The 18253-nt window shown below is 40.2% G+C and overlaps 1 protein-coding gene across 1 annotated transcript in view; it reads right to left on the reverse strand.

The window, feature by feature from the left end:
* SH3D19 (SH3 domain containing 19) overlaps nucleotides 1–18253 on the reverse strand; it is a 198099-nt gene that overhangs the window by 24315 nt on the left and 155531 nt on the right. Inside the window, exons 10-15 of the mRNA XM_023513450.1 lie at nucleotides 15999–16111; nucleotides 10328–10389; nucleotides 9051–9315; nucleotides 6301–6369; nucleotides 5994–6134; nucleotides 296–371 (exon numbers count right to left, since the gene is read on the reverse strand). Of these exons, the coding sequence (XP_023369218.1) occupies nucleotides 296–371; nucleotides 5994–6134; nucleotides 6301–6369; nucleotides 9051–9315; nucleotides 10328–10389; nucleotides 15999–16111 (726 nt within the window). The remainder of the gene's footprint in view (nucleotides 1–295; nucleotides 372–5993; nucleotides 6135–6300; nucleotides 6370–9050; nucleotides 9316–10327; nucleotides 10390–15998; nucleotides 16112–18253) is intronic.

An 18253-nucleotide genomic window follows, 5' to 3' on the forward strand; every position in this document is an offset into this window, starting at 1 on the left:
TTGGCGGGCCTGGGCTGGATTAGAACCCGCCACCTTAGGTGTATGTGGCTGGCACCTTAGCCACTTGAGCCACAAGCACCGAACCTTTCTCAGGGATTTTCAAAGGCAAAGGTACTCAACCAAGCTTCTGGAATGACTGGGTGTAATTAACCCTTCCTGAAGGTCAGAGTGTTGGGTAAGATAACCTCTCCAGTCTAGGAGAAGAAAAGGCAAAGAACATGAAGGAGGAGGTCCCAGGGAGGATGCCTTGCTCCTGGATCCTATGGCTCTCCCACCTTATTGTTCGTATCCTTACCTGCTGGAAAATCATGAAGAACAACGGCATGAGGAGTGCTGCTGTCTAAAGCCTTCTGACCACGGCTTGGATCCTTCTGGGGAAAACAGGGTTGTGAACGAAGTGTGCGGGATAGATGGGAATTTATTATTCACTCTGAGACCAATTTTTTTCCCTCATTAGAGTCCTCTTGACACAATTACGTTATGAGTTCAAGATGCAAACCGCACAGTTGAGCCAAACAAGGGAATCATTATCAAGTTGAAAAAGAATATGTCCTTGCCGAGGGAAGACAAAAATAATGCTTAATTATAATATCCCCTAGCAGGTTTTGTTTTGTTTTTGTTTTCATTTTAACTGACAAAGTAAAGCAAAAGGGAACTGCTTAACTTTGTTTTTAAACAGTGCCTACCATACCCTGAAGTAGTGGTTTTGACCTCTTCCCTTTAGAGGGTAGTTTTTTCCTTAAACTTTGGATCAGGACTAAAACCTTAAGAATGGAGCCTTAAAAATAGTATCTTCACTGGCATAGGAGAAAGAAGTTCTGAGACTTATGTTCTTGCCTTTTCTAATGAAAACAGTTAATGACTTTCCACATAAGTGTAATTCACAAAAAGTAAAATCTATTTCATTTACTACCACTTAACTGAAAGCTTTCTCTAATTTAAAACAATGCTGGGCGGCACCTGTGGCTCAAAAGGGGAGGGTACCAGCCCCATATGCTGGAGGTGGCAGGTTCAAACCCAGCAATGGCACCACTCCCCCAAAAATAAAAATAAAAATAAAAACAATGCTACCTCCCTTGTCTGGCTTGCATTTTGTATTTAATCTGAATGGCTTCTTCAACAGTAATTCTAGATAAATTAGCAAGAAGACTCTAATAGTCTCTCTGTCTTTTGCCTCGCCAATTGCCTAGGTTGACTAAAGAAGTAGAAGGACTTTTTCTTACTGACAACCAGTTGTTATTATTAAAGTTTTTTGTTTGTTTGTTTGTTTGTTTGTTTTTGTAGAGACAGAGTCTTACTTTATGGCGCTCGGTAGATTGCTGTGGCGTCACACAGCTCACAGCAACCTCTAACTCCTGGGCTTAGGCGATTCTCTTGCCTCAGCCTCCCAAGCAGCTGAGACTACAGGTGCCTGCCACAACGCCCGGCTATTTTTTTGTTGCAGTTTGGCTGGGCTTGAAGGTTTGAATCCGCCACCCTTGGTATATGGGGCCGGTACCCTACTCCCTGAGCCACAGGTACCACCCTATTAAGTTCTTCATATGATCAATTCTTTACAAAGAGACAGGCTTACCCACATCATTATCATAGTCAAATTCAACTAAAGGATATTATTTAGAGTCATAACTTAAAATTCTTTAACACTGGTGAAATAAATAAAGGCAGATTTTTGTGCCCCTTCTGGTCTTTTCACCTCCTCTAGCAACTCTTGTCCCCTTCGGGATATCCTGACACTTCCATACCTCTGCCCTTGCCCTGGTCACTCTGCACTGGTTGATCAGACTATGCTTTCTCCATTTTCACCAGGCTGTACTTTCGTTCCAAGTTTTTCTGAGTCTTGCCTCCTCTTTTAACCAAAAGGCACCCATAATACCAAACAGTATTCTCTCAAGTTAGATGGATTGAAATAGAATGTTGACAGTCAAGATGGTAATGGCTAATGCAGCTTATTATTAATGTATTAGCTTAAAAAGGTAATGCAAACATTTATCTCATGGATAGCTGAACACTTTTCTCAACGTAAAAGACCAATATGGAATTTCGGAAAAGGAACTGTGAGATATTTTAGGTCTGGAGCGACTTTTAAAAATTGTTATGTACCTAGTTTACTATATGTATATATGTAAGATTTTTATTTTTTTCCAATTTATATCTGTGGCGAATGACTATTCAATAAATGGTATTAGACTTGATGGCTATCCATCAGGAAGAAGTGAAGTCAGAGACTAACTCAGGCTAAACACAAACATGAATTTCTAAACAGATCAGAAATCTAAACATAACCAAACCTGGGAGGGAGAGGATGACGATGTATGCCTCCCAGTTAGTTTCCCTTCTCTGCCTTCAATGTACGGATATCCTTGGCAACGCTGCTCATGAATCTGAATCAGCAGGTAAAGTGCAAGAGGAACAGGCTAGACTGGGTGCAGCGGCTCACGCATGTGATCCTAGCACTTTGGGAAGTGGAGTGGGAGGCCAGGAGTTCAAGATCAGCCTGAGCAAGAGTGAGACTCCCATCCCTAACTAAAAATAGAACAATTAGCAGGGTTTTGTGGCAGGTGCCTGTAGTATCAAGCTACTTTGGAAGGGTGAGGCAGGAGGATTGCCTGAGCCCAGGAGTCTGAGGTTACTATGAGCTATGATGACTCCATGGCACTCTCCCTGGGGCAAAAGAGTGAGACTATGTCTCAAAACAACAACAGCAACAACAACAAAGAGGAACAGGTTGGATAGGATTACCCAGAGAGTCAGTGTATAATTCAAATCACACCCTTAAGGTACATATCTAGTAGGTAAATCTAATATAGTTAAAAAATCTTTTCTGATGTGATTACAATTGCCAACACAAATAGTTTTTTTTTAATTTTTATTATTATTATTTTTTAGAGACAGAGTCTCACTTTGTTACCCTTGGTAGAGTGCTACAGTGTCACAGCTCACAGCAACCTCCAACTCTTGGGTGTAGGCGATACTCTTGCCTCAGCCTCCCGAGTAGCTGGGACTACAGGAGCCCACCCAATGCCAACGCCTGGCTATTTTTTTGTTGCAGTTTGGCCGGGGCTGGGTTTGAACCTGCCACTCTTGGTATATGAGGCTGGTCTCTACTCACTGAGTCACAGGTGCCGCCCTAACACAAATGGTTTTGCAACAGTAAGAAGAGCTAATACTTATTGTTCATTTGCTGTGTGCTGCTCACTGTGTTATATGCACTAACTCATTTAATTTGTTAAAATCCTTTAGATACAATTTACACGTAAAAAAATTCACCCATTTAAAGTGTATATGGTTTACGTATATTCACAGAATTGTACAATCACCACAATCTAAGTGTAGAACATTTTTATTGTACCCAAAAGAAATTCCTATCCTTTAAGAGCCGCTTACTCCTCATTTGCTCTCCTCTCAGTCCCAGGCAACCACTAATCTACCTTGTGTCTCTACGGACGTACCTATTCTGGACTTCTACACAAATGGAATCATAGGGTACATCAGCTCTAAAGTCAACTTTGTGAGGAGTTATACTTATTTTACACATTAAAACATGAAGTTTAGATGGAGCACAGTGGCTCATGCCTACAGTCCTAGTACTCTGGGGGGCAAAGGAGGGAGCATTACTTGAGGCCAAGAGTTGGAGACCAGCCTAGCAAGCGCAAGACTATCTCTATCAAAAATAGAAAAATTACCCACGCATGACGGTGGGCAGCTGTAGTCCTAGCAACTCAGGAGGCTGTGGAAGGAGAAGCCCTTGAGCCCAGCAGGTTGAGGTTGCTGTGAGCTATGATTGTGCCACTGCACTTTACCCAGGCAACAGAGCAAGATTTAATCTCAACCCCCATCCCACCCTACCTAAGGTGGTGGAAAGGGAACTGAAACCCAGGGTCGGGGCTGTCAGCCGCACTCTAGGCAACAACCTCTCTTACTCTTCCCATTATCTGACAGATTCAACTACAACTAGTTTATGTTTAGTATTTTCTGTTTACCAAGTTAGGGGAAAGAATAACACATTTTCAAAGATATTTACCTTAAAATTAGGCTTTCAACTAGGCAAATTTTATTTTTCTAAAAAAATGTAATGATCGCCATGAACCCAGAAGCATAAAGGCGGATTCATTTCATTATCACCGATAGTTGGCCAGCAGAGGCCAACTTTCTGCACATCTACAGTACAAGATGAGAAGGTGATGTTTAAAGTAGAAAAAAGTTCTGGACCATTATAAAAGAATAACTTCCAAATTTTTGACTTCTATTTTTCACAAAAGACAGATTTTGGGCAGTGTAACTCCCACTGTTACTACCAGTGTGTCTGAAAGAGGGAAGGACAGCTATGACAGAAAATGTTACATCAAAACACAGAGAAGATGAGTCATGGAAGAACCGTCCCTGTGTGAACTAAAATTAGAATTTTCACATGCCAGCTGCAACTAGCTTAACATCTATCTTCGTTGCTCTCCAAAATAGAAACTTATAGTTTCTTACCAAACTTCAAAAGATTAACTGCTTTCTAAGAAGAAAAAAACATGGACTAGATTATAAAAACTAAGATAAAAGGCAAACCAAATACTTTTACTTGGCTTGAGTAATTGATGGATATTTTTCTATTTGCCGTATTAACTAACAGATAGCGAAATTTTTTTTTTTTTTGGAGCCTCAAGCTATCCCCCTGGGTAGAGTGCCATGGCATCACACTCACAGCAACCTCCAACTCCTGGGCTCAAGCGAGTCTCCTGCCTCAGCCTCCCAAGTAGCTGGGACCACAGGCGCCCGCCACAACGCCTGGCCATTTTTTGGTTGCAGCCATCATTGTTCTTTGGCGGGCCCGGGCTGGGGATTCGAACTTGCCACCTTAGGTGTATGTGGCTGGCGCCTTAGCCACTTGAGCCACAGGCGCCAAGCCCAGATAGCAAAAATTTAACTGGGTAATTTAAAATGCACTTTTAGAAATATACCCCCACAGCAGTTTTCTTTTTTCTTTCTCGTTCAAAATTTTTTTTTTGAGACGGTGTTTTGCTATATGACCCAGGCTGGTCTCAAACTCCTGGCCTCAAGCAATCCTGCCACCTCAGCTGTGCAAGCTGAGATTACAGGCAGGAGCCACCACACCAGCTCAACAGCATTTTTCTCACAAAACAAATGACCTTCCATAATCACTGTTGAGTCTCAGGTTCCACAAATTTGTTTGGCTTAAATTGTAACTTGAGGTTGCTGGGTTACATTTCATTGTTTTCTGAGCTACAATCAGAGAAATGAAGTTAACATTAAGCTTAAATTAAAAAAAAATTAAGCTTAAATCTTAAAGGGGGAATGCTTTTTTTTTTTGTTTGGGTATGGTGGCTCAGGGTTATAATCCCAGCACTCTGGGAGGCCAAGAAGGGTGGAACGCTTGAACTCAGGATTTCAAGACCAGCCTGAGTAAGAGTGAGACTCTGTCCCTCCTAAAAATAGAAAAAATTAGCCGGGCATTGTAGCAGGTGCCTGTCGTCCTAGCTACTTAGAAGGCTGAGACAGGAGGATCTCCTGAACTCGGACAGGAGTCTGAGGTTTTGCTAGCTAGGCTGACACCATGGCACTCTACCCTGGGCAACAGAGTGAGACTCTTGTCTCAGAAAAAAGGGCAGGGGGTGGGGTGTGATTTTTAATGTCAGACATCCATTCTGCTAGAAAGCTAATCTCTGGCACTTTGGTAAACATGTTTTATCTTTGAAAAACAAGCAGCTCTCACAGTTGAAAATAAACGACTGAGTGTTCTAGTTGCTTCAAGTCAGTACAAGATGAAGATGGCACGACACACACTGCTCTGGGTATCAAAGTCATTAGTAGGGCAGTGGCACATCTCTTAAAAGTAACTTATTTAAAACTGGAATAACATACCAATGTAATTTTTACCCTGGTTGAAATAAATGTGCTAATAAAAACCTGAGGATGGATATAATTAATAGTTGTATGAAATGTGCTACCATATGTGATACGAGGGCTGTACAACATTCATTCCTTACGTTTGGTCGGCTCCTAAGATGTTCATCGAGTGGAGTAATAATCGTCATCTGAGACAGGTGAACTCTGCCAGTATCTTCTCCCTTTTGGCATTCCAAGTAATTATTTTCTGCCTGCTTCAGCATCACAAGTACATCCCCACGCTGTAAGATACAATACCACTCTCTGAAGCAATTATTATTTAATAAAACATTATTACTTCTTTCACATTTTAATATTTGGAGCATAAAGCATTTAATAATGTGTAATAGCAGTGACAGAGGCCAGCGATTTTCTACATTAGTCTGTAAAGACAGAGCTCTTTTTTACCTTACAAGAGAGATCTCCGGGGTTTTGTGAGACAATATCTTCCTTGGCAATTCCATGAGGCACAGACAGCTTAAATGTAAACCAATAAAAGGATTATTCACAATCAAATCACCTCCTCCTAAATTGCCAATCATTGAGGATTTGGTGTGTGTCCCTACAGGGCAGTTTCTCCAGCTGTTAAACTCTTTTCTGGCTTCTTACTGCTCTAGATCCAGTGAGGCCTGCCATTTCTTCTGGATACTAAAAACTCCTGGGAGTTGGAGATGAGCCCAAAAAACTACCAGCACCGAATGTGGCCTAAAGTTTCCTTTAACAACATCAACCAGGAAGTTCCATTCTACAGGGCAAGGTCCACCAAGAACCCTGGGGGTCTGAAGGACGGATACTAGTACCTGACCTCAGGGCTGATGACACACTGAAGTCTTTCATTCAGGGCTCTCAGTGTGGTTGCCTTCTGAAGGCTCTTTGGTAATCAGAGCCCTCCATCTACTACTCCCTGACTGCTTCCATTTACCTTGAATCTCACCATCCAGTCTCTCTGATACCAAGTGTCTACTTAAAGCTATTTCACAGCCTGACCTCAGAAACTTCCTGGCCCACTCAGCTCTGTCTGATCTCAGAATGGATTTTACATCTGAAACTCACTTCGACCAGGGGCCTCTGTTCCCTGCTCTGGTGAATTTTAGCTGATGAGTGCAGGTGAGAGGGTCTGTACACCGAGGAAATGCAAGCACACAAGCTGGCTTCTAACATGGGAGGGAGACTGCCTGGGCCCTTGGATCACCCAGAAGCAAAGATGCCAAGTGCAAGGGTGTGGCCCTGAAAGGCTGGACTGGGTGGTGCCGCTTTCCAGAATCTCTTGTCAGAGTCTCAAAGCCCCCAGTGTACCCAAATTCCTGGCTTGCAATTTAATGGGAAGGAAAAAGTGGAAAAAATGGGAGACTTAAGGAATTGTTTAATGAGACATACCACGCTAAATATACCACCATTTTGAAGGTATTAATTTCTTTCAGTTTTTAAAATGCTTTGACATCATACAAGTATTCTAAGCACCTTAAGCATAATCTGGTTCCCCCTTAACATAGAATGATTAAACCATGGAGAGACTACAACTAGTGATATTATTTTCATCATTTGGTATAATGATTAGAAGCCAGGGGTCACAGCCAGGAGACCTGTGTTCACATCTTGATCCCAAACATTAACTAGCATTGTGACCTTGGACAAGTTACTCCGTATCTCTGTCTTATTTTCCGCATCTGTATAATGGTGATAACAATCATATCTGCCTCAGGAGGTAGGTATGAGGAATACATGAGTTATTTACTATATGTAAACTGCTTTGAACAATACCTGGCTCATAATTAATACTCAATACACGGCAGCCACTGTTGTTATTTATCATGTAACTGCTCCTAAAGAACACCCATGGGTTTCAGCAATTAGAATTTCATCAGTTTAAATGAATATAAATATACAACTTCCTTCTTATCTGCCTTTACCCTTCTCTAAGGAGGATTTTTTGAAAACTCTGAATGGCTTTAAAAAAAAAAAAACACTTCTAGCTCAATGATGGAAGCATGAAAACAAAATAAAATTACTAACTGTTGTTCTTATCAGGAGGTGCTCTGTCATACCATTGTTTAAAAAGTGCAGGCAGTCCTGATTTCCTTATCGCTTTTTTTGTTTTAGATTTGTTCAGGTTAACCTGACCAAAGAAGAGAGCAGATCAACTTTGTTTCTAAACTGTGGGAAATAGAGACAAAGGTTTAGGTCATTTGATGAGAAAAACATTCAAAGAGAAAAAAATTAATACCTTAACTATCTTGATTATTGACGCAAACTTCTAACTGGTAAATATTAAATGGACCATTATGATTAGGTCTACACAAGGAGAAAATGAGGGAATAACCACCCATTTGAATAAGAACTTTCTTTCTGCTTCATTTTAAATTTTATTCAGTGTGCAAAGTATCTATGAGATATAAACTGTGATTTGATCATTAGACACTGTATCAAAACATCACATGTTCCCTATAAATGTATATAACTATTATATACTCATAATAATTGAAAATTAAAAAAAGAGGTCAGGCTCATATCTATAATCCTAGCACTCTGGGAGGCTGAAGTGAGAAGATTGCTATAGGTTAGTAGTTCTAGATAAACCTGAGTAAGATTGAGACCCCACCTCCGCCAAAAATAGAAAAGGTTGGCTGGGCATTGTGCTGCATGCCTATAGTCCCAGCTACTCGGGAGGCTGAGGCAGGAGGATCACTTGAACCCAGGAGTTTGAGGTTGCTGTGAGCTATGCTGTGACAGCACTCTACTCAGGGCAACAGAGTAAGACTATGTCTCAAAAATAAATAAATAAATACATACATACATACATACATGAAAAGAAGGTATAAACTAAACCATATCAAAATATAGATGAGATATATATTCAAAGATGTAATCTGTCAGAGTTACTCCTATCAGCATAACCTTCTAGGTCAGATTTTTCAGAGTTCCTTTTTGGTCAAGACAGACAGCAAGTCATAATCCTTGCCTGACTTGCTTCCTCTTTCCTTACATTCCTCCCAATAATAAAGCTCAACTATTTAAAGATCTAGGCTTTATTTTGGCCTACTTATCTAAAGCACTCTTAGGGACAAGGGACAATTGTTTCACCATCTTTTTCTAAGGAATCTTATATATACCTTAGGACAAGTCTCTTGACCACAAACATTTTTACAACCCAAATTTACCATGTATTTGCTGTACAGAGGGTGTCCAGGTTTGGGGCGAGGGGGTAGCACCGGATCTTGATTTTTAAAGACTTGGCTCTTGGCTTTTGAGAGTCCAGATGCTGAGTGACCTTTTTTTTTCTGAAGATCCATGTCAGATGAGGACCGATTAAAAGGCAGTTTTTTATTTGATGTTCTGGTTGCAGAAATTCTGGGGGGAGGTGGTCTCCCAGGGGGCACCTTGGGAGAAGGCTGTTGAGCTGGAATGGTTTTTCCATTTACAGGTCTGAAAGTCAATGTGGTAGCCATGAGTCAGCATTCTGCTCAGTATTAGATTCTGTTCTGTCCTCTTACAGAAAGGCACAGACACAAACACACAGACACGCACCTTCCAGTAACACAATTTAAAACATGCAAGGTATGCTATTTTAGAGCAAACGACCCCTGCATTAAATGCTGTGCTATTAGAGGAAATGCCATGATGTTCCAGCTTCCTCTTATCTTGCACTAGAGATTCATTAGTTCAAGACAAACAAGCATTTACTATCATGAGCTCTCTAAGGCCCCATTTGCTCTTAAATATACCATGACTATTTCAGGGAGCTAAGCACTTTCTACTAACGTCTGAGATGAAAGCTTATAATGAGATGTTAGGTGTATGTGCAGGGGTCTTGCACATGATTAGAAAAGAAACATCAAAATCCCCCAATATTCATGTTATAGGAATTCCTATTAGAACACCGATTTAAATTAATATCAACAAAGCCAGTTCTGAAAATGAGATAAGACAACTGTTACTTTCAAAGCCTTACTTTAATCCTGACAAAAGAAATAGTTTTTAACATCGTGATGTCTTCTGCTACCATGATAGCCTTTTGTTCTAATACCCTGGAAACTCGGGAGGTAGGTCACTTCTGAGCTCACAAAGCCTATCTCTCTGGGAAACGCCAAAACCAGGAGGCTTGTCTCTCTTTGCTGTGAGGGTGGAGTTGTTTTAAGTTCGGGAAGGAGTCTTACTCATTTGTTTCAGGAAAAGTAATATAGATCCATGTTTGTGCTCTACTAGCTTTTATTTATTTATTTTTGCGCTATCAGTTTTTAGACTGTGTTAAAATAGGAGCAGAGATTCTCACAGCCTACTGTCAGAAGCAAATTGTGGGCCAGTGGCCAGGCTGAATTTGTGACATTATTGTATCTCTAAAAGAAGATCTAGAGCCAACAACACTTAGTTTTGCTGACAGAAAAGAATTCTGGGTCTTTGAGTTAGTTTTTCTCTAACTTTTCACACACTTACTTACCTTGGTGGCAGCCTTGGAGGTCCTCGCATAACACTCCCTACATGACCAGCGTGGGTGGATTCCTGCAAGTATTAGAGAATGCTTTTGTTAGTTAATCTGAAACAAGAGCTTGTCAAGGAAATTCTGGACGACTTTTTGGAGGGGTCTATAAATGTAAATGTACTGGAGTTATAGAAAGTAGCTTAACATTTTCAGTCTTAATAATATTAACTCACTCCTACACAAATTATCTGTGTCCTAATACAAGTGAAAACACTGAGAGGGGGTGGCGCCTATGGAGTAGGGTGCCGGCCCCATATGCCAGAGGTGAGGGGTTCAAACCCAGCCGTGGCCAAAAAAAAAAAAGGAAACACTGCGAGGAAGAAACTCAAGGATCTCCCGTTGTAGACCACAGGCTATACACCTAGTAGACTCATGAGACATTAGGGATGATGTTTAAATCATGACAGTCAGCATGGTAACAATTTAACCAGGCACTGAAGGGAATTAAAAAAATATATAGTCTTTTTTATTAGGACAGAGTCTCAAGTTATCCCTCTGGGTAGAGTGCTGCAGTATCACAGCTCACAGCAACCTCCATCTCCTGGGCTCAAGCCAGTCTCCTGCCTCAGCCTCCCAAGTAGCTGGGACCACAGGTGCCCGCCACAACGCCCAGCTATTTTTTGGTTGCAGCTGTCATTGTTGTTTTGACGGGCCTGGGCTGGATTTGAACCCGCCACCTTAGGTGTATGTGGCTGGCGCCTTAGCCACTTGAGCCACAGGCGCTGAGCCAAAATATATAGTCTTTATTTACCCCATGATCACATGTAAGAAATGTAGTACTTCTAAGTTGAAACACATAAAAAATGAGGTGCCTATTAGTTTGTTTCCCTTTAAACGGGCAGTTCTTATCTGATCACTGGATGGTTTCAACATTTTTCAGTGGGTTTTGATCTACGAGGAGGTGGGAACATGAAAGTTTAAGGAATGGCCTGAAGGGAAGGCAGGTGAGGAGCGATCAAAAGGTCCAAGAAAGAAGAGTGCTTATGCCACTCTAGTAAAGGCGTGGGGATGGGGTAAGAAGAGTTTTGTAGCAAGGCGGTAAAGAGTAAAGGAGAATAATGTGAAAAATAAAACACAGGTGGAGCTGGAATGTTTTATTCCATCAGTAGATGAGAAAAATTGGAAGTGTGGAATTATGGGAAGATTTCTGTAGGGAAAGGATTCAAACTACGTTGTTTAAGTAGGTTTTCTGTATGTGTGACAGCCCAAAGACTAGGAAATGAGTATAACACATGGAAAATATGTTCAGATCTTCTGTTGAGTGAGAAGTTAAAGGATCTCAAAGCGAAAAATATAGTTGTTTTTCTTAGGGAGAGTGGGGGCAAGTCCTCACCAAATTCTTCTAATTCTGATTTTTTTTTAAACCTTTTCTATTTTCTAAGTTTTCAACACTGACACCCAGGAAATAATATTTCACCAAGACCTCATAAGGGCATAAAAATGCTAGTTCTTTAAAATCACACTGCCTTATTTTTGGTAAAGGAAGTTTTATAATAGCCTGGGAGTCTCTGGTCTAATTCAGACTGGTTTACTCCTTCTTATGTTATAAACAAGCTAAAACTCACTGTCGTGATTTTTAGTTTTTACTTTTAATTTTTTTTTTTTTTTGAGACAGAGTCTCACTATGTCACCCTTTGGTAGAGTGCTGTAGCATCACAGCTCACAGCAACCTTAAACTCTTGTGCTTAAGTGATTCTCTTGCCTCAGCCTCCCAGGTAGCTGGGACTTCAGGGGCCTGCTGCAATGCCTGGCTCTTTTTTTTTGGTTCCAGTTGTCATTGTTGTTCAGCAGGCCCAGGCTGGGCTCAAACCTGCCAGTCTCAATGTATGTGGCTGGCGCCCTACTCACTGAGCTACGGGCACTGCCCACTTTCATGATTTTTAATTTATATTGAATACGTACAGCTTTCCCTTAAATACCAAATGATTAATTGCCAATAAATGAGATGATTTAAGCATGTTTCAATCTTCTAAAATCTCATTTTTAAAAATAAATTAGGCTTGCCCTTAAAACTTGGCTTCACTAATGAGTTCAGTTAATGTAGTGAGGTAAGTCACCAGCTCATAAACTCTGTAATATTCCAGAATATAATCCATGCCTTATAAATATACTGCTGCCTGTATTTCTTCCTGACAAATAGTGCTATAATACTTTTAAAATGCACTCGTTTCCTTGGCCACCTTTAAAATTAAAATAAACAAACTCTAGCGGATAAAGAGAAACTTATTTTTCTTAGAACTATAGTTGTTGAATACCTTAATAATTAAGAAACAATTTAAAAAACATAGATGTATAAATTTGACGTGAAAAGGTACAGATGATGTACTGTATAAAATATATAGCATATGATCCAAATTTTGTATTAAATATTAGTTGCAGTTTTCCCTGGGTTGTGGTATTTTTATGGGAAATCTTTTTTAATTTCTCAATTGTCTATAATGTGGAAATTTTAAATCAGAAAAAAAAATAGTATATGCCAATTCCTAAGGGGTGTTAGGCACATCTTGAAAGGCACTGCCATGTCTGACAGAATCCAAATACTGAGAAAAGCTCCTGCACAAACTGTTTCAGTGTTTGCTCACGTCTGGGTTTGTGCCCGGATTCTGTGGACAGACTTTGAAAGATCATTGATTAGGGGTTTCCTCCTCTTCAGTCCTCCTCTCATAACTTGAAGCCTCGTTGAATCTGCTTTTCACTAGTTTTTCTCTAGCTCTGACATCCCTGAACTTTGGCTTTTGATGTGTTTGGATAAACATTTTAGTTCCTGGAAAGGCTGGTCTTCCTACTTGTACTGTCTCTGCAGATTCCATCTTTTCATTTATGTGCACTGGAAGCCTATTCTAATTTCAAAATAATGCCCCAGTTTTTTGCCGTATTTCCCCCAAGACACACTCTTGTCTGTCTGAATAAACGCCTGTGAGCAACCCCTACAGATGTTTCTTCTTTTCTTTCTCCAATACCTTGTACCACTTCTTACGTCCAGAATTCAGAATCAGCTTCTTTCTTCACATGGCAGGTATCTGTATTCTCAGCTACTTGGGAGGCTGAGGCAAGAAAGTCACTTGAGCGTGTGTGTTCTCGTGGGGAGCTTCTACACTCTATCTTTAATTCCTTCGGCATACTGTGCAGCAGCCCTGGACTCTCCTCCCCTACAGCTTGACAGTCTCCTGGGTATGCCTTGGAAGCCTTATGTTGGGGGGACAGGGCACACAGAAGTGTTTGCTCCCACCGACAGAATGGTTCCTAGTATTTTTTCACACTGGGGTTCCTCATCACTTAAATGAAGAGAGTGAGGTCTGATAACTGCAGCCGTCTTATCCTGAGAAAGTTCCCTACCACTCATGGCAGGAGACATAGTAAAGGGTTTTTGTCCTGGGCGTTGGCCAGGAGTCAATTTGCAAAGATCATTCCTATCCCCATAGTCACTACACTGGAGCAGTGTCCATCCACATCTTTAGTCTTTATGAATTCTGGTCTAAAATTCATTAATGATAATTCTCAAAAGGAGTTTCTTAGGCACAGATTTGAGTTTTAGGACCCAAAAAAACTACACGTGTGACTTCGGGCAGTCATTTAACCTGTGGTCTGTTTCCTCGCCCCTTTTTCCTTCAGACTCAGTGTGCTATTAATAGTATGCATTTATTTCAGTTCAGTACAGAATGCTCTGACTCCCTCTGTAAACAGTGCAGACAGGATTTCCCCCATGTTGTCCATGTGAGATACCAACACAATGATAAATACAGTATCTTCCAGATGGTTTATTTTAATTTCTTTTTCTTATTTTTCTAAAATATGGGAGTTCCTTATGGACTGATTCACATTAAACATAATAATACCTAACATTTCAATAGAGCTTTATAGTTCACAAGGTCCATCTCATCACTTAGAAAATGGTATGTTTACTTACTCATCACTCTCTCACTCCTTTTATAAAACAGAGGAGAAGCCAGTAGTCTCCTCAAACAACCTTTCCTCTACGGAAATTTGGGATTTTCCTGTTCAACAATGGGATGCTAAGGGCCCTACTATCATATTTCCTTTGGGCTTTCTTGATCCAGTTTTGTTTTAGTTTTTTTTTTTTTTTTTTTGAGACAGAGTCTCACTTTGTTGCCCTGGGTAGAGTGCTGTGGCATCATAGTTCACAGTAACCTCAGACTCTTGGGCTCAAGTGACTTTCTTGCCTCAGCCTCCCAAGTAGCTGAGAATACAGATACCTGCCACAACGCCTGGCTATTTTTAGAGACGAGGTCTTGCTCTGGCTCAGGCTGGTCTCAAACCTGTGGGCTCAGGTGATCCACCAGCCTTGGCCTCCCAGAGTACTAGGATTACAGGCGTGAGCAAATCACACCTGGCCTTCTTGACCTAGTTTTGATACAAATTTATTACTAAGTACTTTGAAAATCCAAATGATCACTAAATGTTAACTCATTCTTCAGGAAAATCTCATTAATTTGATACTGGCTAATTTAATTTAATGTCTCCTTCAAAGAAATTTTTCTTCACTAGATGATTAAGTGAGTTTGCCTGTATAAGCATAGGTAGTGTACAATATAAAACTATTACAAGATTTGAACTGAAAATTTGGTTCAAAGACTTTAAGAATTGATTTCTGTTAAAATAAGCCTAAAAGATCATTTACCATATGGAAAGTTAAAAAAAATATATGAGAGAATAGTACTGAGGTTGAAATAAAAAATCATATAAACAAAAAATTCTTTGACTATCATCTTTTTTTTTGAGACAACCTCAAGCTGTCCCCCTGGGTAGAGTGCTGTGACATCACAGCTCACAGCAACCTCCAACTCCTGGGCTCAAGCAAGTCTCCTGCCTCAGCCTCCCAAGTAGCTGGGACACAGGTGCCCACCACAACACCCGGCTATTTTTTGTTGCAGCCGTCATTGTTGTTTTTGGCGGGCCTGGGCTGGATTCGAACCCTCCACCTTAGGTGTATGTGGCTGGCACCTTAGCCACTTGAGCCATAGGCACCAAACCTGACTATCATCTTAACAAGTGCATAGTAAGATGCTATATTTTAAAATTTATAAAATAACATTTTTCTTAAATTTCAGATTAAAAAATTCTTATGGTAATTACCTTAAAAAGTCTGTCACTTATTGGGTATTTTAAATAAAAACTGACAATCTGACTACATTTATTCCCACAAATACTTACAGTTTTTTAGACATTTTTAATAACCCCCTCATTATTAGTGTCATTTAAAAGGCAATGTCGGGGAGGTGCCTGTGGCTCAAAAGGGTAGGGTGCCGGCCCCATATGCCAGAGGTGGCAGGTTCAAACCCAGCCCCGGCCAAAAAAAAAAAAAAAAAAAAAGGCAATGTCATTACATCGGCATAGGATAAATTATTTTATAATGAAGAACAATGAATTGGACTAATCTCTCTACAAGAACTTTTCAAATATTGTAAATTTTTTAGGTCCTAAAACTCAAATCTATGCCTAAGAAATTCCTTTAGAGAATTACAATATTTTCACAGTAAATAAGTACATGGTTTCTAATAAAGGTTTTTTTTTTTAATCCAACCTGGAGTAAAATAAGTTAGATATCAGCTAAGAATTTAAAATTACTGTGTAGCTCAGTCTTCTAACACAACTTATAATGACTCCTTACCAAGTTTCTAGTTCTGTCAACATTACTGAGTTTTCCAGATACCACAGTGTGAGTGTTTCCAATGGGTTTTTCAGCAGGGAGAGGAGGTGGGCTTTGTGGATCCTCCTGTAAACCTGCAAAAAATGGCATTAATTAATGACTAATTTCTAGTCTTTAGAATTCCAAAAACTAGAACGATTGCAGCTTGGTTTCTTAGAAAAGTGGCTATCATAACAAAGCTACACAGAGAATACATAATTAAGCAAATGAGAAAGAGTTCCCAGAAAACCTCAGAAAGTCAATGTGTTAGTTGGCATTAGTTAATTTTACTATATATTTTTCAGAGAGTGAGAATAATACTAAATAAATACGACAGCAACCAGCACTTTCTGGTATTAAGTTAGGCACTATATGTACATACTTTTCTCCAACCAATATTTACGGGTTAGATCTGTCCAGTCCACTAGCTAGTAGTCATATATGGCAATGTAAACTTAAATATTAATTAAATTAAATTAAAATTTCAATTCCTCAGTTGCACTAGCCATATTTCAAGTACTCAACATTCACCCAGGGCTAGTGGCTACCAGTACAGAATGGGAACATTTCTATCTTTGCATGAAGTTCTACTGGACAGCACTGCACTAAGATGATATCCTATCTAGTTTACAGATGAAGAAACTGAAGCTAACAAGAAAATAAATAAGCTACCCAAGGTATTAAAGCTGATAATTGTCAGATCCAGGGTTTTGAACCCCAAAGCTCATTCTAATAAAGAATTCTGCTTCTTGGCCTAGTGCTGTGGTTCATGCCTATAATCTTAGCACTCCAGGAGGCTGTTTGAGGTCAGCAGTCTGAGCAAGAATGAGACCCCACCTCTGCCAAAAATAGAAAAAGTTGGCTGGGATGGTGCTGCATTCCTGTAGTCCCAGCTACTCAGGAGGCTGAGGCAGGAGGATCACTTGAGCCCAAGAGTTTGAGGTTTTACATGAGCTATGATGATGCCACTGCACTCTACCTTTTGAGACTCTGTCTGAAAAAAAAAAAAGCTGGGTGTGGTGGCTCTCTGGCTCACACCTATAATTCTAGCATTCTGGGAGGCCAGGGTGGGTGGATCTCTTGACCTTAGCGGTTCAAGACCAGCCTGAGAAAGAGTGAGACCCCTTCTCTACTAAAAACGGAAAAAAAAAAATACTAGCCAGATGCTGTAGTGAGTACCTGTAGTCCTAGGTACTTGGGAAGCTGAGGCAAGAGGATTACTTGAGCCCAAGAGTTTAAGGTTGTTGTTAGCTAGGATGACGCCCCTTGACACTTGATCCAGGGGAACAGAGTAAGACCCTGTCTTAACAAAAAAAAAGGACACTGCTTCTTCATATTTTGGCTGTATCCCACCCCAAATATGTAATTAAATGTTTTCTAATTCATTAGCTCCAGATTTATGAACTTAATTACCCTCAATTAAACAAGCAGTATATTCAAACCACATCTTTATCTCAGTGATAGTGTACACCCAACTTATTTTTAAAAGAAGAAAACAAAGATGACCAGATTTAATTAGTGACAGCAAATTAAAATCTATGTGCAAAAAAATACTTGGAGAGAGGATGACTGTAACATACTGAAGGAGGCTAAAGCCAGCTGCCTTTTATACTATTCAGTTTGGGCACTGAACAGAGATGGGGATTCTTTTTTTCAAATGAACATCCTCTACTTTCATTTCACATGAAAAACCTGTAACAAGAGGATGATTTGTCAGGTTTCTGTTTTACACAAGAAAACACTTTGAAAGGGAGGAAGATACCGAGGCCAGCTACTAGGAAAACAATGATTTAGAGACAGGCAAGCTTTCTTAGTGAGAGGCAGGGGCTGCTCTGGGAATTAAGACGTACACGAGACTATTCAACGCAGTCACCACGTTGAAGACTTTCTCTGTGCTGCAATTTCCTTATTCTTACAAGGAAATAATGAATCATTTAGGATATAATATTATTGTGACAATATCTAAGGGTACAAAGTAGTTAGCACGATAGTAGAGAGGAAATGGCCTACTGGCAGGAAGGGAGAAAGAGAGCATGTATGGGTGTGGGTGTGCAGGGAAGAGATTTCCAACTTTAAACAGTGTAGTCAAGGAAGGTCTCCCTGGGAAGGTGGCATCTGAGGAAATACCAGAAGGAATGGTGAGGGAGGGAGCCATGCAGATATCTGGGAAAAAGATGAGCTAGTCAGAAGAAACAGGTCCTGAGGGAGAGAATGAGTTGACAGGTTCAAAGAAGATC

This window comes from Otolemur garnettii, unplaced genomic scaffold (assembly GCF_000181295.1).
Source record: "Otolemur garnettii isolate 467f Iridium unplaced genomic scaffold, OtoGar3 scaffold00041, whole genome shotgun sequence".
NCBI lineage: Eukaryota > Metazoa > Chordata > Mammalia > Primates > Galagidae > Otolemur > Otolemur garnettii.